This window comes from Augochlora pura, chromosome 4 (genome assembly GCF_028453695.1).
Source record: "Augochlora pura isolate Apur16 chromosome 4, APUR_v2.2.1, whole genome shotgun sequence".
Taxonomy (NCBI): domain Eukaryota; kingdom Metazoa; phylum Arthropoda; class Insecta; order Hymenoptera; family Halictidae; genus Augochlora; species Augochlora pura.
In genome coordinates, this window is record NC_135775.1 from 6,728,724 (window position 1) to 6,747,130 (window position 18,407).

The window sequence follows — 18,407 nt, forward strand, 5'->3', positions numbered from 1 at the left end:
GTATCAAAATTATTGTAACTCCGAGAAATGAGAGATTCCTGAGGTCATTTGGAGTAACATTTTTCTTAGCAAAAATGCAATCCGCGACTTTGTTTATGAGTTATTAACGAAAAACAGTAGCCAATAAAAGGCGGGCGCGCGAATTTTCAGCTGTGGTTATGCTGTCTTGCTCACTGGCTATTTCCTCTCTTTGTCATTGACTATAAGAGCAGCACTATTCAGATGTGAATCGTCAGCCAATCAGAGCACAGCAATTCGCTGCATTCTCTCAATCTAAGAGCCTCATTGCCCCCGGATGTGGTTCTTGAATTGAGAGATCAACTTTATCAGTCAATAACAGCAAAGATAGAATAGCTCCTTTACTCTTGAACAGAACGAACAAAACGCTGGGGGAGGATATTCATTATTATTTGCAGAACTTATGATTATCAACAAATTCATAGTAGCCACCTGGCATCGAACTATCAAACCACAAACGACAGCAGCGTCATCAGTATACGAGAAACGAAAACATAATTTACCCGCACACTACAAAGACACTGTACGCACGTTGATTTCGGTCATTTCGCCTGGCGATTCCGAGCGGATAACTACGGTGGGATTACCGTTGAAATATTTGTGCCAAAAGAACGTGAGCGGCGATCACTCGTACGCTAGTTACGTCTATCAATTATAATTTTAACGATTTTTAAAAAAAAAAGACTCGAAGTAATTAAAAAATCATACAGAATGGTAGACTATGTTATCGGCAACAAGAAACCGGCGGATGTACCACTACCGGATGACGGACTTTCAGCAACGCAATTATTTGCCAACGGTGACGGTCTTACATACAACGATTTCATTATTTTACCGGGCTACATTGACTTTACCGCCGACGAAGTTGAGTTAGTGTCACCGTTGACCAAGAGAATTCTCCTCAAGGCACCGCTTGTTTCATCTCCCATGGACACAGTCACAGAATCCGACATGGCTATTGCTATGGCTCTTTGTGGTGGAATCGGTATTATACATCACAATTGCACACCTGAGTACCAATCCAACGAGGTGCACAAGGTATATTCTATTTAAATTCAAATTGTTTTCCGTTTCTTCGGCAACAACCGCGCAACACTCCCATACCATTTTGTCTACCGCGTCTTCAATTTCATAGTCATATGGCAATACAGGTTTCAAAATTCACTAATTGAGTAACATTGATTAACATCGTTAATGTAATTGTTCGATGCACGCTAACGATTAAAAATAATTAACCATAAAATAGGATGATTCAATCGATCGATTAATGTAGTCGCGATTAGAAATTATAAATATTAATCGTTGATCACCGATTTAAAATATTAATTGCTAACATAACTTTTTATATTGTAATAACACAAATCTGTTTTTACGAAAATTTCTTTATGAAACAAATTCCGTTGGGCCGTTAGTGCATTTATTTTAATCTTATTTGTGACCACCTTTTTGTACGTAGGAGGAGATAAAAATAGACTTTGTAAACATTAGAATTGTTTGAATTTTGTATACTATTACTATTGTGTAGTAGACATTTTTTTTCAATTGTGCTTCTAGGTGAAAAAGTATAAACATGGATTTATTAGAGACCCAGTTGTTCTGTCACCTCATCATACAGTCAGTGATGTTTTGAATGTCAAGTCTGAGCATGGTTTTTGTGGTGTCCCTATCACGGATACAGGCAAAGTTGGGGGTAAACTGTTGGGTATTGTCACATCTAGGGATATTGACTTTTTAGAGAGTTCTCCAAATCAGCAATTAACAAAATTAGAAACAATTATGACAAAATTAGAGAATTTGATCACAGCAACTGCTGGTGTGACACTGCAAGAAGCAAATGTGATCCTTGAGAAATCCAAGAAGGGAAAGCTTCCAATTGTTAATGATAAAGGAGAACTAGTATCTTTGATGGCAAGAACTGATCTGAAGAAAAATCGGAGTTACCCAAATGCTAGTAAAGATGAAAATAAACAACTGTTAGTTGGCGCAGCAATAGGCACACGTAATTCAGATAAACAGAGATTGCAATTTCTTGCTGCAGCAGGTGTTGATGTAATTGTTTTGGATTCCTCTCAGGGAAATTCTAAATACCAGATTGATATGATTAAGTACATTAAGTCGGAATATCCTGAGTTGCAAGTGATCGCTGGAAATGTTGTAACTACTTCACAAGCTAAAAATCTTATAGAAGCTGGTGCTGATGCCCTACGTGTTGGAATGGGCTCTGGCTCTATTTGTATAACTCAGGAAGTTATGGCTGTTGGAAGACCTCAAGCAACTGCTGTATATAAAGTTTCAGAGTATGCAAGAAGATTTGGGGTACCCGTTATAGCAGATGGTGGCATTCAATCCATTGGTCACATCATTAAAGGCCTAAGTTTGGGGGCTAGTACTGTTATGATGGGATCTTTGTTGGCTGGTACTTCGGAAGCGCCAGGTGAATATTTCTTCAGTGACGGTGTGCGCCTTAAAAAATACAGAGGAATGGGTTCTTTGGAAGCCATGAATAGAAAAGATGCGCATGGTTCTGCAATGGATAGATATTTCCATAACGAAATGGATAAAATGAAAGTAGCTCAAGGTGTTAGTGGTTCAATAGTAGATAAAGGAACTGTTTTAAAATTCTTACCTTACTTGCAATGTGGAATTAAACATGGATGTCAAGATATAGGAGCTAGATCTATTTCTGCTTTACGAACCATGATGTACAATGGAGATTTGAAATTTGAGAGGAGAACACATTCTGCTCAGCAAGAAGGAAATGTTCATGGTCTTTTCTCATATGAAAAACGACTGTTTTAATTAGGTAGATATTACATGAGCGACTTGAAAAGGTACCTGCATTTAATGGCATATAATTTGTCAATTGTGAAGAACTGGTTGTCGAATTATATGATGTTATGAAAGTGTTTACCAGAAGCTAGACTAATATTTTAGCAAAAAAAAGTTTTTCTTAATAGTAGACAAGTGTAATGTATTTTATGATTATTATACATAACACACTTCATTTTAAATTTTAACTAGAATTCTATGTATAAAATGTTTTATCATGTACTTACATGACTTTGTTTAAAGTATAAGTACGTATTTCGTACGTATACATATATACAGGAAATACTACGCGATTTATTTTTGAGAAAGTACACTATCTATGGAAGTATGAAATTCTATAAAGAGTTTAAGTTACCTAATGTCTCTAATGTTTCAAAAAATTGTCACATGTACGTGTATATCATTCTTTAAGTAGTTTGTTCAGTTTACAAATTATACAATACCACAGCTACTATTCTATGCAAGAACAAATTGTAACTGTACAATATCGAGATATTTTTTCTTGCTGCATTCACTGTACCTGATTTATATTTCGAAAAATGTATAATTATTAAGGAGCCTCTAAAATTTCTAATTAAAATTTCTAATGATATCCTAATGAAAGTCTTTAAATCTTATAAGAGAACTACTTTTTGAATATTCATAATGCGGCAAGAGAAATATAACGTTAGCATATAGACAAATGTAGCAAATAGAAGAAATGCCAAACTGTGGGATCATTAAAAAGTAGATAGTTGATCAGGGTAATTACTTTTCAGCTGAATATTCATTCCTATAACACCATAGAACAACAAAACCAAACCACTTTCCTAGATTTCTATGTTAATTTATCATGTCCTATTAATCTAAACTATCAAAATATATTTTTATGAACCTCATTTAACATAAATTATCTTTTCAAGATAACAGACTTAGATCCAAATATTTAAACTAAGTCAATTAATTTTGTAGTTTTAATACACTGATTAACGAAAGTATATTACTGCAATCTTTTATTATCTATAACTCTGAAATTTTATACTGGTATTGTTAAAATAAATTGTATATTTGAAATAAACCCATTACTATCGTTGAAAGGTATCTATTGCGTTTCATCATAATTAACTAATGTGTATTCATTCCTTAGCCAAGGTTGTCTCAGTGAATAATAAGATTGTAAGACTATTATCTAGTACCTGCTACGTAGTTTTCTACGTCCTTATCCAAGGTTGTCTCAATTAATAGTAAGATCGTAAGACTATTATTTAGTCTCTATTACGTAGTTTTCCTTAGTTATATATTTTAATTCAAATTTCGCGCTCACTTCAAACATAACCTAACACTTTTTCATACATAACCTACGCCTACGATCGTCGTACATCAATACAAAAAGTTCAAAAGTTAAACGTATATAACATTCGCAACCATGGTTCTGTGTCCCGTCCAATGTTTAGAAAAGATTTCAAATTATTTGGAGGTATCACCAGTACAGTCAATAATGCATGACAATGTGAATAAGAGATTTTTATACAAATTGTTTTTGAATTTTCAAGGCGATTTATGTTATCGGTCCGTTTCATTTGATTTTTCCTTTTTTTTAGGTAGTTGGTATGGAACAAACATCTAATGAAAAGACTAAGACTGGGTTTAGCATGATGATTCAATTATTGACTGAGAATTCCAAATGCCCTGAAATATTTGGTAATAATAACGAGGAGGAAGCTTTATCGCGTCAATGGCTTGAGTATGCTATAGTCTGTTTTAATTGTGCTGACATTCCCGCTAACACGAAGAGGATTTTACAGGTAATATTGATCCGCTTATTTATGTAACTATAATGAAAGAAAACAGAAATTTTATGAAGTGCAAACTTGTTAAATATTTTATTGACACAGGAACTAAATATTGCTCTGAGGGACAACACATATCTAAGTGGCACAAAGAAAACTATTGCTGACATAACATTGTATTATTTCCTACACCCAATAATGGTAATAGAAATGAGCACTACATGATATGTAGGACAGGAATCCTTATAGATTACACAGATCAATCTAATCTATTTAACCTTCTTCTTTTTGTTGCAGCAAAAATTGACTTACCAGGAAAAAGCTCAGTATGTACATGTGTCAAGGTGGTTTGATAATATGCAACAAGAGAAAAAGTTAAGGCAACAATTAGACATGATCTCATTTTATCTGTTACATTTATTCATATGAATTTTTAAATAATTTAAGAAATATCCCAGAAAATTAATGCAGTTTACTTGGTATTAAAATATGAAAAAATGTACAACTTTTTGGACAAGTGTTTTTATTGCATATTCTCCTTCAAATAATTAAGAGCTGTGTTGAGCACTTAATACTTATCAGTTTTTAATAACAGTAGAAATGAAGATGAGAAACAATAGTATATAACAAAACTTTATATACTTAATCCAAGTGAAGTATAAGTGGATTATTATATGTGTACCACTGCTGAAAAATGCTTACATATCAATGTAATGCACTCCAAAGCTATTTATAACAATTTTAGGATTGAAGTATTAATTTCCAACAAAAGAATGGATTACTAGAAGTTTGTTTCATTCTTGTTTATGCGATAATTAATGATTGCATACAATGTATTAATTTGTATTCATAATATTAAATGGTCGGAGTAAAGAGTCAAGTAAAAACAGCATGGCACGGAATGTGTTAAATTTATGTTAATGATTATTTATCAATACACAATGTATATCAATATAACTAATTACAGATTTAGATACACATTTATTGCTTTGCTATACTTTAAATGTTGCAATGCAAAATTTATTTCTATTTACTAACGTGGCAAAAATTAATAGATCACATATAAATTCAGCTGCTGCATTTTGAAAGGTAGCACAAAAGTTTTCAGTTTCCTTACCAACAATAAGAAAAATAATTGGTCGATAACAATCAATCGATTGCGTCGTTGCACTTCTTATAGCTGTCGATAGATGACGTTAAACTGCCATTTCTACCATAAAGAACCAAAGATGTCCGTCACATCTGATTTCAGTTTCAGTCCAAGATCTGTGTAGTCCTTGGATTCTTGGACCAACGCGACTAGGATAGCGATTTTCCTTTCGTTATGAGTATGAGAGATGTTTGAGTGGATTTCACGGTCGTCTGTGCGCGCGTCCACGACGAAAAATGCGGAATTTTCACGGGCACCGCATATAATAACGCGTGCGCAATCAGAGTACTCGCGTATCGAGAAATTCTAACCATCGCCTAATTATTTTGGCCTAATCGCACTAGGTTCTTGTTCGTTTTCCCGTCGAAGTCACAAACGTTGTCACGTCTTAAAGAATTGCACAATAAACGTCGTTGAGATGGCTGATGACACAAGTGTACGCGTCGCCGTACGGTAAGTATCACAAATAATTTAGTACTGCTTGTTTTCAACAAATTTGAAAGAAGACGTTCTTCCATCGAGCAGGCCGCATTATTGCAGACTAAGATGTTTTACGCAGTGACAGCTTCTACCGCCAGCAATATTTGGTTAATTATAATCTAGGGACTGCCGCGAAATATCGTTCGAATTCAAAGTGTGACAATTTGCTTTTTAATTATCATCCTATTTCATGTCGATTTACACACTGTCTGGACATGTTTGCCCGGTATACCTTATCTATTCCCTTGTTTTTTTGTATGTTTTTGTATCGATACTACCGTTTTTACCAGTTTAATGAGTAGGGTTGCATCGTGTCGGCTCGTGTCACACTTTCACGATTTTAGAAAATTCTACTATCTAGACCGTTTCGCAATTTTGAAATGGTTCCGGGTTTCTCGTAACCGTAGCCGAATGATTATGCGGATTGCGACGCGGATTTTATATATACAGTTGTTCAGATCAAAGTTGCTGGCTATTAGTTCCGAATATTGACATCAAATCAAATTTGTATCATTGTCTTTAGTTTTGTTTTCCGATCTATTTTTCATGATAAAATATATTACTATTATTTGATCGGTATGTTTTCTCTGCGCAGTAGTTCGTTGCAAACTTCAATCACATAATATCTCCTTTTAAAGAGTCAGGTGCGTAGGCATCATTACCGGTTGTATAATGTACGCATATCCCGATCTTCGATGAATGAATTTTTTACCTCCCACTGCATTCTCCTTCGTTTTTGCGTAATCCTGTAATAGGCATCCGTTTGTTTGCATTTTTCTTGCACCTGTTTGTATCTGTTTTTATTTATTTCGCGTTGCGTATCCCCTCTTTCTTACCTTTGTGTGATTCTCGCGGGGTTTCCGTGAATGACACTCGATAACAGCTGATGCACACAATGCAGACTGTAATATCTTTCCCGTTATAAATGATATAATACGCTCTCATATAGCTACACCGGTCGATTGTACTTCTTATGCATAAGTTATGAATAATCGAAGTTGTATGACTAAATCCGTCCAAAAGCGACAGTAGTGGTTTATTAATATTTATCAATATTTCGAACAAAAATTTCTAATTGGAAATATTAATGCCTGATTGTGTATTGATAATTGATCTTTTTGAAATTACACTAAAATGTTCTATATTCTTAAAAAAAATATATTATTAAATAAAGTAACATTTTATTGATTTATAATTGAAATTAAAATACTATTTCAACTAGATAAATTAATGTTTTGTTCTTAATTACAGAATAAGGCCTCAGGTAGCACGTGAAGTGATTGACATGTGTAGAATATGTACTCAAGTACCTCCAGGAGAACCCCAGGTCTTTCTTGGACCAGACAAGGCCTTCACATATGATTATGTTTTTGATACTGGTTTTGGACAAGGCACAATTTATGACACATGTGTAGCAAGATTAGTAGAAGGTGCTTTAGATGGGTATAATGCAACAGTTCTAGCTTATGGTCAGACTGGTTCTGGCAAAACTTATACAATGGGTACAGGTTTTGATGTGGAAGTTGATGAATCTGTTATTGGCATAATTCCTAGAGCAATTAAGCATCTGTTTGATGGAATAGCAGAGAAGCAACAGCATGCTAGGGAACGTGCACAAATGCCTCCTGAATTTAAGGTGTGTAATAGTCTTTACTACTTTGTTTATTTAAAACATTGTTGATACTATAATTCATATTAATTTTCCAATAGGTTACTGCACAATTTTTGGAATTGTATAATGAAGACTTGAAAGATCTGCTAGAACCAGGTGGACCAAGAGGTGGGGCCCGCATTCATGAAGACACATCTGGCAACATTCACTTAGCTGGTGTTGAACCACGTGTTGTAACTAGTTTGGAACAAGCGCTCGAATATTTACGATTAGGAGCATTATCGCGCACAACTGGGTCCACACAAATGAATACTCAGTCGTCGAGATCACACGCAATATTTACTTTATACATAAGACAGCAAAGATGCGTTAAAGTTGAAGATCCGGATGCTGATATTGATACAAGCGGAACGGAACCAGCAAACGAGTTTGAAACTTTAACGGCAAAATTTCATTTTGTAGATTTAGCTGGCTCAGAAAGATTAAAAAGAACTGGTGCTACAGGAGATAGGGCTAAGGAGGGAATATCTATAAATTGTGGACTGGTATGGTTTAGACGGCTGTCTTATTTAAAAGAAATAGTATTTTCAATTTAAATAATTATTTCTTTTTTAAAAAATTATAGTTGGCTTTGGGTAATGTGATTTCAGCACTTGGTGACAAAACAAAGAAAGCTTTACATGTACCATATAGAGATTCTAAATTGACTAGACTACTTCAAGATTCTCTTGGAGGTAGTATAGTATCTCATATACAAGAAAGCTTATATTACATGAGTATCTTTCTTATATTTTTTTAAATTATGCTTGATATTTCCAGGGAATAGTCAGACTGTTATGATAGCCTGCGTGTCACCAAGTGATAGAGATTTCATGGAAACTCTAAGCACATTAAAGTATGCAAATAGAGCAAGAAATATAAAGAACAAAGTTACAATTAATCAAGACATGAGTTCGAGAACTATAGCATCTTTAAGAAGGGAAATACAACAACTTCAATTAGAATTAATGGAGTACAGACAAGGTGTTTACACAGAATATGAAATACTTAAAATATTATATAAAGCGATTATATTAACTCTAATCTGTTATATGTTACCTTAGGCAAAAGAGTTGTTGGCGAAGATGGTGTTAATGATGCATGGCATGAAAATCAAATGTTGAATAGTGAGCTACAAAGTCTACGTACTAGAGTCAAAGCTCTTTCAGAGACCGTTGAAGCATTAACTGCGAAGAACGTTCTCCTTCTAACAGAAAAAGCTGCTGGTAAGTGGATATCATCAGGTGGAAATGGGGAAGTTACAAGCTTGGTACAAGGATACGTTCAAGAAATAGAAGAACTGAGAGCACGTCTTTTGGAAGCAGAAGCTATGTATCAACAATTAAAAAAACGGCAATTGCAGGTACATTCAAATTCATAATTAACGTATTTAAATATATTGTATAACTAGTCATTTTATGATATAATTATTACTTTATGCAGGTTAATGCAGCAAATCCTTATGGTGACTCTGGATACGTATTTCAAAATGATTCTACATCAGTATTAAGCGACGCCAAAAAAGAGTTACAGAAGGAGATTGAAACACTGTCTGCATTAAAAGAGCAGCAAGCTTATAGCAGTAATACTGCCAATAAGGTGAGTGAGGAAGGAGAAGGCGATGATGGAGATGTTGTTCAAGACTCTGTGAGCGAAGATGACTCCGATGATGATTCTGATAGAAAAGGTATAACCCAAAACCTATCAAAATAGCAGTATTTGAATGAACACACTCGTAATAAGTGCCCAATATTTTGTAGAAGAAGACGAAGAGGAGGCAGCTATGGGTCGTGAGTTAGAGGCTCTAACATCGGATATAGATATGAAGCAGCGTTTAATTCAGGAGTTAGAACTTTCTCAACGGCGACTACAAAATATGAAACAGCATTACGAGGATAAACTCGCGCAGTTGCAGGCTCGCATTAAAGATACGCAAGAAGAAAGAGATAAAGTATTAAATTCTCTTCAACAACAGCCAACACCGCCGACGGAAAAAGTGAAGAAACTGCGTGACGAGTACGAGAAGAAATTGACCGCGATGCAAAAAGAAGTGCGACTTTTACAGTCTGCTAAAAAGGAGCATGCGAGACTATTAAAGAGCCAGTCTCAAAACGAGAATAGATTAAGAGGATTGAGAAACGAACTTGCAGAAATGAAGAGAGCTAAAGTAAAGTTGTTGAATAAAATGAGAGAAGAGGCTCAAAGACATAAAGAGAATGAGTTGAGGCGGAATAGAGAAATCGCTCAATTGCGTAAAGAAAGTAGAAAGAATGCAAACATGATTAGGACTCTGGAGGCTGATAAAAGGATGAAAGAAGTGGTGCTAAGACGTAAACAAGAAGAGGTTACAGCACTTAGGAAACGAGATAGAGGTCTCAGTCAGAAGGTAGCAGGTCGCGCGCCACCTAAACCGATTAATCCAAAAGCGTTGAAGCAAAGGTGGCAGACATTCGAAAGAACGATCGCGAAACAAGCATTAGCTAAACAGGCAGCTGCAGAAACAGAGAGAGAAATGGAAAGACTCCTTCAGGAACGCGAGGAACTAGGTAGAGAGCTTGAGAAACTCCAAAAACTCAGGAATGACTTAACAAGCAAAAGAGGAGATCCAAGTGATGTTGACGAAGAGATTGATAATGTAAAAAGTAAAATTAGTTATTTGCAGGTGCGTATTTTTCTTATATTGCGTTATTTGTTTCTACCGTATTCTTCAAGATATTTTCCACAGGATAGCATTTCCGAATGCCAACGAGATATGATGGAAGTGGGTGATGGAGAAACAGAGGGTGAACCAGGAGTTGAGGCTCTCATATCAACAGTTCAAACAGTGGATGAAGCTCAATACTTACTGCAAAGAATGCTGGCTTTCACTGTGGAACAAAGTTGCGTGGCAGCTCAGAAGCAGCTTGAGGTACGAGATATGGAATCACGGCTGAACCAAGTTGCACAAGAAAGCGATGTGCAGCATCAGTTATTGGAGCATGTACTGAGGGACAGAGATCTCCTATCCCTTACGAATAACCATCACAACAATACTATGAACTACAGCCCTCCAAGTTCGAGGAGCTCCTCACCGGATAAGTAAGTTATTTTACATGTCTTGATTAATACGCTAATGTTAATGTATGTGTATCGAGAATTGTATATTATTAATATTTCTATTGTAATTTAAAATATTAGCGAAAGTTATAGTCAAGTTATTATGGGAGAGGAAAGACAACGTAACAATAAAGTGAGGAGAAGAACTACACAAACTCAAGAACTTCTTTACGGAGTGCAAGCAAATCCTGACAATATAAAGACAGAAGAACAAAGTCAAAACCATAATCATCCACTTACGAGGGTACCTAGCGCGCCAGGTAGTTTGAAGTGAGTATAAATTTTCAAAAACGGAAAAAATTATATGTAGATAATATCTTTATAAAGTAACCGATATTCTTGTTGATTAGAGGATTGGTACTGACAAGAAGTCAGCACAATATTACTGGAGGATCTCCGACCTTAAGTCGACGAGATAGTACATCACCAAGGCCGCTCCGACGACCATTACATCCTGGTGGAGGCTCCATGTGAGTGATAACCCTGCAGCACATCTTTATATTTATATTTCTTACATATCTTTGTCTTGATGCTCTGTTCTACGCACTATTGGCAAAATTCTTTCCTTAAAAAAGATGTGTATCACTTGAAACAAGTGCATTTATCGGTGCCTTCACCAAAAGATTATACTTGTACTATACCTTGAACTATAGCCAAAAAAGTCATATTATTGCGACACAGTCTCTATCGCATGCATCGCAGTACAAAGGAAATATTCAAAAAGTTAATATATTTCTTTATTAATAATAAAATTGTTTTATAATTTGCACAAGGAAAATTCAAATCGTTAAGTTTTGTTTAAGTTAATGAATTGTTAAGTAAGATTACTAACTCGAGCAAGTTGTTATGTTAAGCAGAAGTATATGATTTGCATAAAAGTTGATACAATATTCAAAATTTTTTTTATTCTTGGGCAAGTTGCTAGTAATTATGATATTGTTTTACAATTATTATTTTAAGTGTTCTAATAAGTTTTACCTAACGAAGTACAATTCAATGTATTATATTTATATATATTTTTATGCATTTGCAGTATAAATATGTATAAATGTCACAAAGCTTCGTAAAAAAGTCGATAAAGTTTGTATATATGTAAGCAGATATTTTGTATACATGCAGTTAATAAATAAACGCTCAAATATTTAACGTGCACTGTACTACGGCAATACACACGAAGATCCTTCAGTGGATCACTGTTTGTTTGTTAAAATTATTTTATTACCTCATTGAATGAACCATAATTTATGTTTAATAATGTCTGATTAATATTCAGTACTTTTTTGTATTAATATATTACATAATACAAAAAATTACAAGCATTAATATACTTACCATTGATTGATGTTTTCACTAATTAAAACAATTTATCCTTCTGTCTCAGTACACTTGCATGATCCAAAATTATTTCTATTGAACCAAGATAACTTAGCCTGGTTTAGAATTGCCAAGAACCTGGCTAACTAACACGCTAACATAACAAACCCTCAACTAGGGAACAGGTAGCACATACAGATGTGTCATCACCTCCTGGATCACCGACCACTTATCGCCGGTTCAACAGTAGGGAAGAAAATGTATTCTCCAGACTGACAGCGAGTAGACAACCGGCGTCGACATACCCACAGCCTATGAAAGGAATCATTTCTCAATGCCAAGGCAAGGTAAAAGTAATAGAAGTCCAACAAAGTTTGTTAGGTGGTCATAACAAGTTGTCAAACTTTTCAGACGCCTCCGAGAGCCGTTTTGCAATGTACTCACGTAGCAGAGGGGCATAGTAAAGCCGTTCTAGCTATATGCGCGACAGAAGATCTATTATTCAGTGGATCGAAAGGTATAAACTTCAGAGTAATCAATACAAATTTCTGTAAATCTTTTTTCTGCGTGTTACAATGTGATTCTTTCAGATCGAACTGTGAAAGTATGGGACTTAAGAACCGGAATTGAAAATCTTACTTTAACTGGTCATCCTAACAATGTTGTTGCAGTAAAGTATTCACCAGTACAGAACTTGTTATTCAGCGTGTCTTCTGCCTATGTCAAAGTTTGGGATTTAAGAGCAGCCAACAATTGCATAAAAACTTTGTTCTCATCTGGCCAAGCTCAAAGTGGACAAATTGCATTATCAACTCAAGTTCCAATGGGTGAAACCGCTATCAACGATTTGGTACTTAGTCTTGATGAACAAGAACTGTACGCAGCAGCTAGTGACAAAGTTAGAGTATGGGATCTTAGAAAGTTGACGCACATAGGGAGATTGAGTACGCCTCATACGGCTGCAGTAATGTGCCTGGCTGTTGAGAATGATGGTAGAGTGATAGCTGGTAGTAAGGATCATTTGATATCGCTTGTTGAACCTAATATGTCTGGTCAGTCAGTGTGTTTGGCACCACCACATTATGATGGGGTTCAGTGTTTAACCGCGTGCGACTCTACACTTTTCTCTGGTACTTTCCATTATTTTTAGTTTCCGTTTATAAAATATTACCTCATTTAAAAGAAAATAGTACAGAACTGTCCTCTATTCCAGGCTCAAGAGACATGTGCATTAAACGATGGGATCTACAAAAAATGGAATTAGTTCAATCATTGAACAATGCACATAAAGATTGGATTTTGGGATTATGCATGATTAATAGTGGAACTATCATGGTCTCAGGTTGTCGAGGAGGAGTTCTAAAAGCGTGGTCTGTACCAAAGGAACAAGGTGGTGAGTGTGCACCAATTGGGGAAGTTCGGGCACATGGATCCGCTATCAATGCAGTAATAACTAATCAGCAGCATGTTTTTACTGCGAGCAAGTAAGTATATTTCATTAACTTTGCACTGTTCGATACATTTTAACTTCAATATCCAGCAGGCAATTCTTATGGATTTTGTTGCGCTATAAGAGTCGCCCATTACTTATTGAAACGTAAAATCGATATTGAACAGTGTCATTATTTTTATTCAACTGATCCGAAGCATACTCAGCAATGTAGATTAAATAAAATGTTTGCTTGGGTTCAGTGCCTGTAAACACTTTCTTGAATAGAATAACATCTTGAATGTTGGTTGCAGCTCTGGAGAGGTGAAGCTGTGGCGTGTCCCTGATTCCTCAATATCCATGTCCATTTCCGCAGTTTCCCTTTAACTTATTTTTTTATATTGCTGTATATACTTATTTTGCATTTATAGATTGTTAATGTGGTAATGCGCATGTTCGTCTAAATACATTTTGTAGTCCTCAAGATGTTGAGATTTTTTGTCGTCATTGAAAATAATTACCTAACTGACGGCTACAAATAACAGCAAATAAAGCTATCTCATTAATATTTACTATTTGGCTTCTTCATCTACATGATTTATGGATATTCGAAACATTTTAAACCTTAATGCATTTATTATTTAAGTATTCTTCAAATTTGTCATTTGATACAATAACAAAAATATGCAACCTAAAAGTCGTAAATGTAAATTGCATATTTACATCTATAATTTATTTTTTCCATTTCCGCCTATACTTGCTATTAACAGTTGATAGACGAGAGTATGTATATCTTGTTAAGAAACAGCACAGATTTAAAATTCCGCTCTAACATCTACTGTCCTACTCTACTCATTTCCATTTCTATCAAAACTGTGTGTATGATATACTGCTTTTTGAAACGTAACTAATGCCAGTTTGTAAGTCATTGATAGTGTGATTGCAGTTATGGATGTATCTGTATGTAAAAAGTGTTTTGTGCTTAATCGAATGAACTAGTTGGAGGTATTATCCTCGTAATAATTCACAAAGTTCTAGATCTATTAAACATGAGTTTAATTTAATTTTTTTGTTACTTTGCTTCTATGTTGTTTACACTCCAATATGGTGCTTTGCATGGTCACCGTGTCAACGTGAAGTGATGGAACGGTGAGACTATGGAGCTACTATAAGAGAGACGCAAGAACTTTCCAGAGAAGCAACTCGTTGAAAAGCTAATACATTTATTTAAATATTCATATTTATTTCATAACTATATATTTTTTCTATTTATTTGTTAATTTATTACAAAAACAGTGAATAACCAGTGTCGAAGAGTGATAATGCACCTGACTTGTTGCTTGCTGAGACATTAATATCGATATTTTTATGTTCCTGAACGTAAATAGTGTATTCTTATTTTTTAAATGTTTTTCGTTTTAACTTTTAAGTTTCGTGTTTACTGCCTTTTTACATATAGGCCTCGAATAAGAATAGAATTTATAAGTGAATGAATTTTAAATGATGAACCAGCAAATCTTTTCTATGTTAGATAAAAATATTACTTAATCCAAAGATGTAACAGTTTAAAATAAAAGTTCAGCAGTGATTCGTGCATTATCGTGAACCGCCTTAGCGTAGGATTTTAACGAATTTATTTAATAAGAATAACTTTGGTATTATCTAGCATTTATTTTATTATGAACATGAAGGTGGTAATAATTATATTTACTCTTAGTACAAACAATAATTGTTGGTTAATACTGTACAGTCTGAGGTCTCTGTAGGTCCCAAATGCTTGATATTGTCAGGGTTGGCTGTTATTTAGTTTTCTTCTAAAAAATTTTAAAACAGTATTATGTCTAATTATGTTTATAACTATGAAAGAATAAATGAATTAATAACCAAAATATGGGTATTATATACCTCTTCTTCTTTTTGTGCGCCGTCAATGATTCTTGCCCGCTATCATCGGCGCTCTCGTCTTCGGATTGACTACTACTGCTACTGCTCGAAGAACTACTTGATGATCCACTAGAAGAATCACTAGCAACGCCTGTGTCTTCTTTCACGTCTATTGTTTCTGCTAGGGCTGCCAGTTCTGGTTCTTTATCCCTGAGTACTTTTAACCATTTACGTGATAATTTTGGTCTTCCTCGTACCTAGAATAATTATAAAGAATTAGAAACATTTTCCAATCAATTTTAAAAGTAATCAATTACATTTTATGGACATATTTAACCCTCTTAGTGCCAGCTGGGCGATTTATCGGCCCGCGGTCCTTATGCGAAAAGTGCCACGGGCCGACTGCCTGGCGGGCTGAAATATATTTTATAACTAAAAATTTTGCTGCCCAACATTATATTCCATATTCTTTAAGTCTCCGAAGAACAAATAGTAAAATTTTCCTCCAGGAAATCGGATTTTTGTTCCTTATAAAGCTATTCATATAAGCGCGCATATCGAATCGGTCCGTGGCATTCTTCGCATATATTCCGTAAAATGCCTGGCACTAAGAGGGTAAAGATCTAAATATTTACCGTTTTATGCCAAACTACTGGAAAATTGGTACGAGAACAAAAGTTTTGTGTAACTGCTATAGTTTCATCAAGATTTAAAACAACATGCCACCAACCACCAGGAACGAACACAGTTTCACCAGGATTCTGTAAAATCTCGATTGGTAAACAATCCTGTGGCCAGGTGGATAACTTTGTGCGAGGATAGATAATGGAAAACCATGTGATGGCTTCATCCCTCTGTTTTCCACCCTCGGGTGCGGACACCTTAAGAAGTTCTCTAGGAGTGTGAGTAGGAAAGAGGCACCACCGTTTATGTCCTGAAATTAGTGCATTCCAAGCACTGGTCCCTAATGGATCTATGTGAATACCTGTACCTGTGATTATATTCATTAATTAATTTTATGAAACAATGAATTATATTTCCCTCAAACTATTAAATGTAGTAACAATACCCACCAGATCTTGCTGGTCCCATAACAAACCAGCGGTATGGTGGCCTTCGATGTTCTCCAGCATATTGGAAAAGATCATCACGAAAGTATATAGGAATAACATAATCTTCTAATAATTTCTTTCGTCTAGGATGTTCACCAAAGGAACTATCAAAGATGTACAAAGGTGAATCATCTTCATTATTAAGCATATAACGTACATAGTACTTCATTTTCATTTTAACACTATATCCCTCATTGTCTTCTCCACATTTAAACTTTTGATTCCTGTACTTCTTTACTAATCTCTGCAGTTCAATAGAAAATAACATTGTCAATAGATTTCTACAAGGCATCTTGTTTTTAAATAGTATGAATTGAGCATTACTACTTATGAACCTCTATAGTCCATTTGCATTGGGCTTTCCAGCCATTTTGAACACCTTGAATTATCACAGGCTTGTAGGGTTTCTCGTATTTCTCTATAAATTCTTCTGTAGATACTTTGGATTCCTCAATGCGATCTACATTATCGTTAACATTCCAGAAGGACTCGAACTTTTTATTGTAGCCATGTTGAGTCCATGCTGCTTTATCTCCAAGTTCTATGAGAAAGGATTTGTTTTGGAAGTAAGAAAAACAGTGTTCCAAAGCTTGGGTAAAGACACGTTAAGAACACAAATGTAAAAGCTCTATAGCATAAAACATTGAAAGTCTCATGAACATCCAAATTTGTTTACTTATTTACTGACATTACATGATAAAAAAATCGATTGATCGTTATACATAAGATTGAAACGATAAACTATTTACTTGTAAGCACGTCATGTTACAGTGTTACATATATGTTATCGTGATACTTTCAGTAAATTTGGAGTTACATCATCCAAGGTCGGCAAAGACAGTTTCGGTCTTGTGTCGCATTTTCCAAATTCAGTATATAACGACGAGCGTCACGAGAAGACAAACGGTGTCACAATTACTTCTAGTCATACTATCAATATAAAATAAATCGTGAAGAACAGTTGTTTGTTACAATTATTTCTACGCCCATTATCACGTCAACGTACAGGTTAGAAAGTTAGGTTATGACGTGTTTACCTGGCCTTGCCTTCCTTTTAACCTCTTTGATTCGTTTTTTTGCACGGTGGTCTAATTTCAGTTCCTCAGCCATGGCTACACGTTCGTTATATTATCTAATTAACCTAGTTACAATATATTTACAATTTACAAAGGAGAAATATGCGCAACACGTCATTCAACGGTAACTGTACTCTTTTAGTTCGTATAAATTCCGTGTGGTGTATCAAAACATTGGCCGATGATTTCATATGTTTGGAAAACATTTAGCAGACATCATTTTTCTGCTAATAGCTGCAAATACACGAATTTTTTTATTTCGATGTCATATTTGTAGTCCTCGTCGATCGCGCATCCGGCGTTCCATACACTTTTCCTCGTGATTACGGTGACACTACGGTCTTAATTAGTATTGAAAGTTCTATGTATCATCTACAGAGGCGCTGAGTCTTGTATAAGATTGCTTGCGATTGCCTACGTGACAAATACCATGTACATACATACATACTACCAATAGGTCATCCTGAAAACGTAATTGCGCTTTGCGCTTCTAGAAATATCGATATCGGTATATGTACTTATCAAGCATATTTATCGCACAGTAGGTAACACAGGTATCATAAAAAAAATCGATCGAACGAATTTTAACGATATGATTA

At 35.0% G+C, this 18,407-nt stretch overlaps 4 protein-coding genes across 8 annotated transcripts; 3 read left to right on the forward strand and 1 right to left on the reverse strand.

Annotated features, from left to right (window-relative positions):
• The first annotated feature begins 548 nt into the window (after positions 1 to 548).
• On the forward strand, positions 549 to 3,909 carry Ras (Inosine-5'-monophosphate dehydrogenase ras). Its single transcript, XM_078179835.1, has 2 exons — positions 549 to 1,056; positions 1,573 to 3,909. The coding sequence occupies exons 1-2, from the start codon at positions 730 to 732 to the stop codon at positions 2,815 to 2,817; spliced, it is 1,572 nt and encodes a 523-aa protein (XP_078035961.1). The 5' UTR covers positions 549 to 729; the 3' UTR covers positions 2,818 to 3,909.
• On the forward strand, positions 2,323 to 5,504 carry Aimp3 (aaRS-interacting multifunctional protein 3). 3 transcript variants are annotated; one of them, XM_078179839.1, is made up of 4 exons: positions 2,323 to 2,452; positions 4,428 to 4,631; positions 4,722 to 4,817; positions 4,914 to 5,504. In XM_078179839.1, exons 2-4 carry the CDS (start codon positions 4,437 to 4,439, stop codon positions 5,043 to 5,045), a joined length of 423 nt encoding a protein of 140 aa, XP_078035965.1. In that variant the 5' UTR covers positions 2,323 to 2,452; positions 4,428 to 4,436; the 3' UTR covers positions 5,046 to 5,504. The 3 variants fall into 3 exon arrangements, with proteins under 3 accessions (XP_078035965.1, XP_078035964.1, XP_078035963.1); XM_078179838.1 differs by lacking the exon at positions 2,323 to 2,452 and adding an exon at positions 4,126 to 4,303 and having other exon boundaries at positions 4,914 to 5,503; XM_078179837.1 differs by lacking the exon at positions 2,323 to 2,452 and adding an exon at positions 4,126 to 4,336 and having other exon boundaries at positions 4,914 to 5,502.
• Positions 5,505 to 5,863: 359 nt separating this feature from the next.
• On the forward strand, positions 5,864 to 15,405 carry Klp31e (kinesin-like protein 31E). 3 transcript variants are annotated; one of them, XM_078179832.1, is made up of 16 exons: positions 5,864 to 6,219; positions 7,498 to 7,882; positions 7,957 to 8,403; positions 8,484 to 8,592; positions 8,678 to 8,881; positions 8,962 to 9,260; positions 9,341 to 9,584; positions 9,658 to 10,559; positions 10,623 to 10,975; positions 11,075 to 11,263; positions 11,344 to 11,463; positions 12,486 to 12,654; positions 12,719 to 12,824; positions 12,898 to 13,437; positions 13,521 to 13,791; positions 14,876 to 15,405. In XM_078179832.1, the coding sequence occupies exons 1-16, from the start codon at positions 6,185 to 6,187 to the stop codon at positions 14,952 to 14,954; spliced, it is 4,452 nt and encodes a 1,483-aa protein (XP_078035958.1). In that variant the 5' UTR covers positions 5,864 to 6,184; the 3' UTR covers positions 14,955 to 15,405. The 3 variants fall into 3 exon arrangements, 2 of the variants coding, with proteins under 2 accessions (XP_078035958.1, XP_078035960.1); XM_078179834.1 differs by lacking the exon at positions 14,876 to 15,405 and adding an exon at positions 14,051 to 14,220; XR_013493984.1 differs by lacking the exons at positions 13,521 to 13,791; positions 14,876 to 15,405 and having other exon boundaries at positions 12,486 to 12,649; positions 12,898 to 13,035.
• Positions 15,406 to 15,415: 10 nt separating this feature from the next.
• Positions 15,416 to 18,167, reverse strand: Psr (bifunctional arginine demethylase and lysyl-hydroxylase PSR). The gene is made up of 6 exons (XM_078179836.1): positions 17,770 to 18,167; positions 17,068 to 17,273; positions 16,694 to 16,976; positions 16,256 to 16,611; positions 15,642 to 15,877; positions 15,416 to 15,550 (listed from the first exon to the last, which is right to left on the reverse strand). Exons 1-6 carry the CDS (start codon positions 17,840 to 17,842, stop codon positions 15,523 to 15,525), a joined length of 1,182 nt encoding a protein of 393 aa, XP_078035962.1. The 5' UTR covers positions 17,843 to 18,167; the 3' UTR covers positions 15,416 to 15,522.
• Positions 18,168 to 18,407: the final 240 nt, after the last annotated feature.

Coding starts and splice junctions, on each gene's coding strand:
- Ras (XM_078179835.1), top strand. CDS start 730: ATGGTAGACTATGTTATCGGCAACAAGAAACCGGCGGATGTACCACTA. Junction 1,057..1,572: donor AATCCAACGAGGTGCACAAG/GTATATTCTATT, acceptor TTGTGCTTCTAG/GTGAAAAAGTATAAACATGG.
- Aimp3 (XM_078179837.1), top strand. CDS start 4,253: ATGGTTCTGTGTCCCGTCCAATGTTTAGAAAAGATTTCAAATTATTTG. Junction 4,337..4,427: donor AGTCAATAATGCATGACAAT/GTGAATAAGAGA, acceptor CCTTTTTTTTAG/GTAGTTGGTATGGAACAAAC. Junction 4,632..4,721: donor ACACGAAGAGGATTTTACAG/GTAATATTGATC, acceptor TTATTGACACAG/GAACTAAATATTGCTCTGAG.
- Klp31e (XM_078179832.1), top strand. CDS start 6,185: ATGGCTGATGACACAAGTGTACGCGTCGCCGTACG. Junction 8,882..8,961: donor ATTAATGGAGTACAGACAAG/GTGTTTACACAG, acceptor ATGTTACCTTAG/GCAAAAGAGTTGTTGGCGAA. Junction 11,464..12,485: donor CATCCTGGTGGAGGCTCCAT/GTGAGTGATAAC, acceptor ACCCTCAACTAG/GGAACAGGTAGCACATACAG.
- Psr (XM_078179836.1), bottom strand. CDS start 17,842: ATGGCTGAGGAACTGAAATTAGACCACCGTGCAAAAAAACGAATCAAA. Junction 16,612..16,693: donor TATGGGACCAGCAAGATCTG/GTGGGTATTGTT, acceptor ATATAATCACAG/GTACAGGTATTCACATAGAT. Junction 15,878..16,255: donor CAGTAGTTTGGCATAAAACG/GTAAATATTTAG, acceptor TAATTATTCTAG/GTACGAGGAAGACCAAAATT.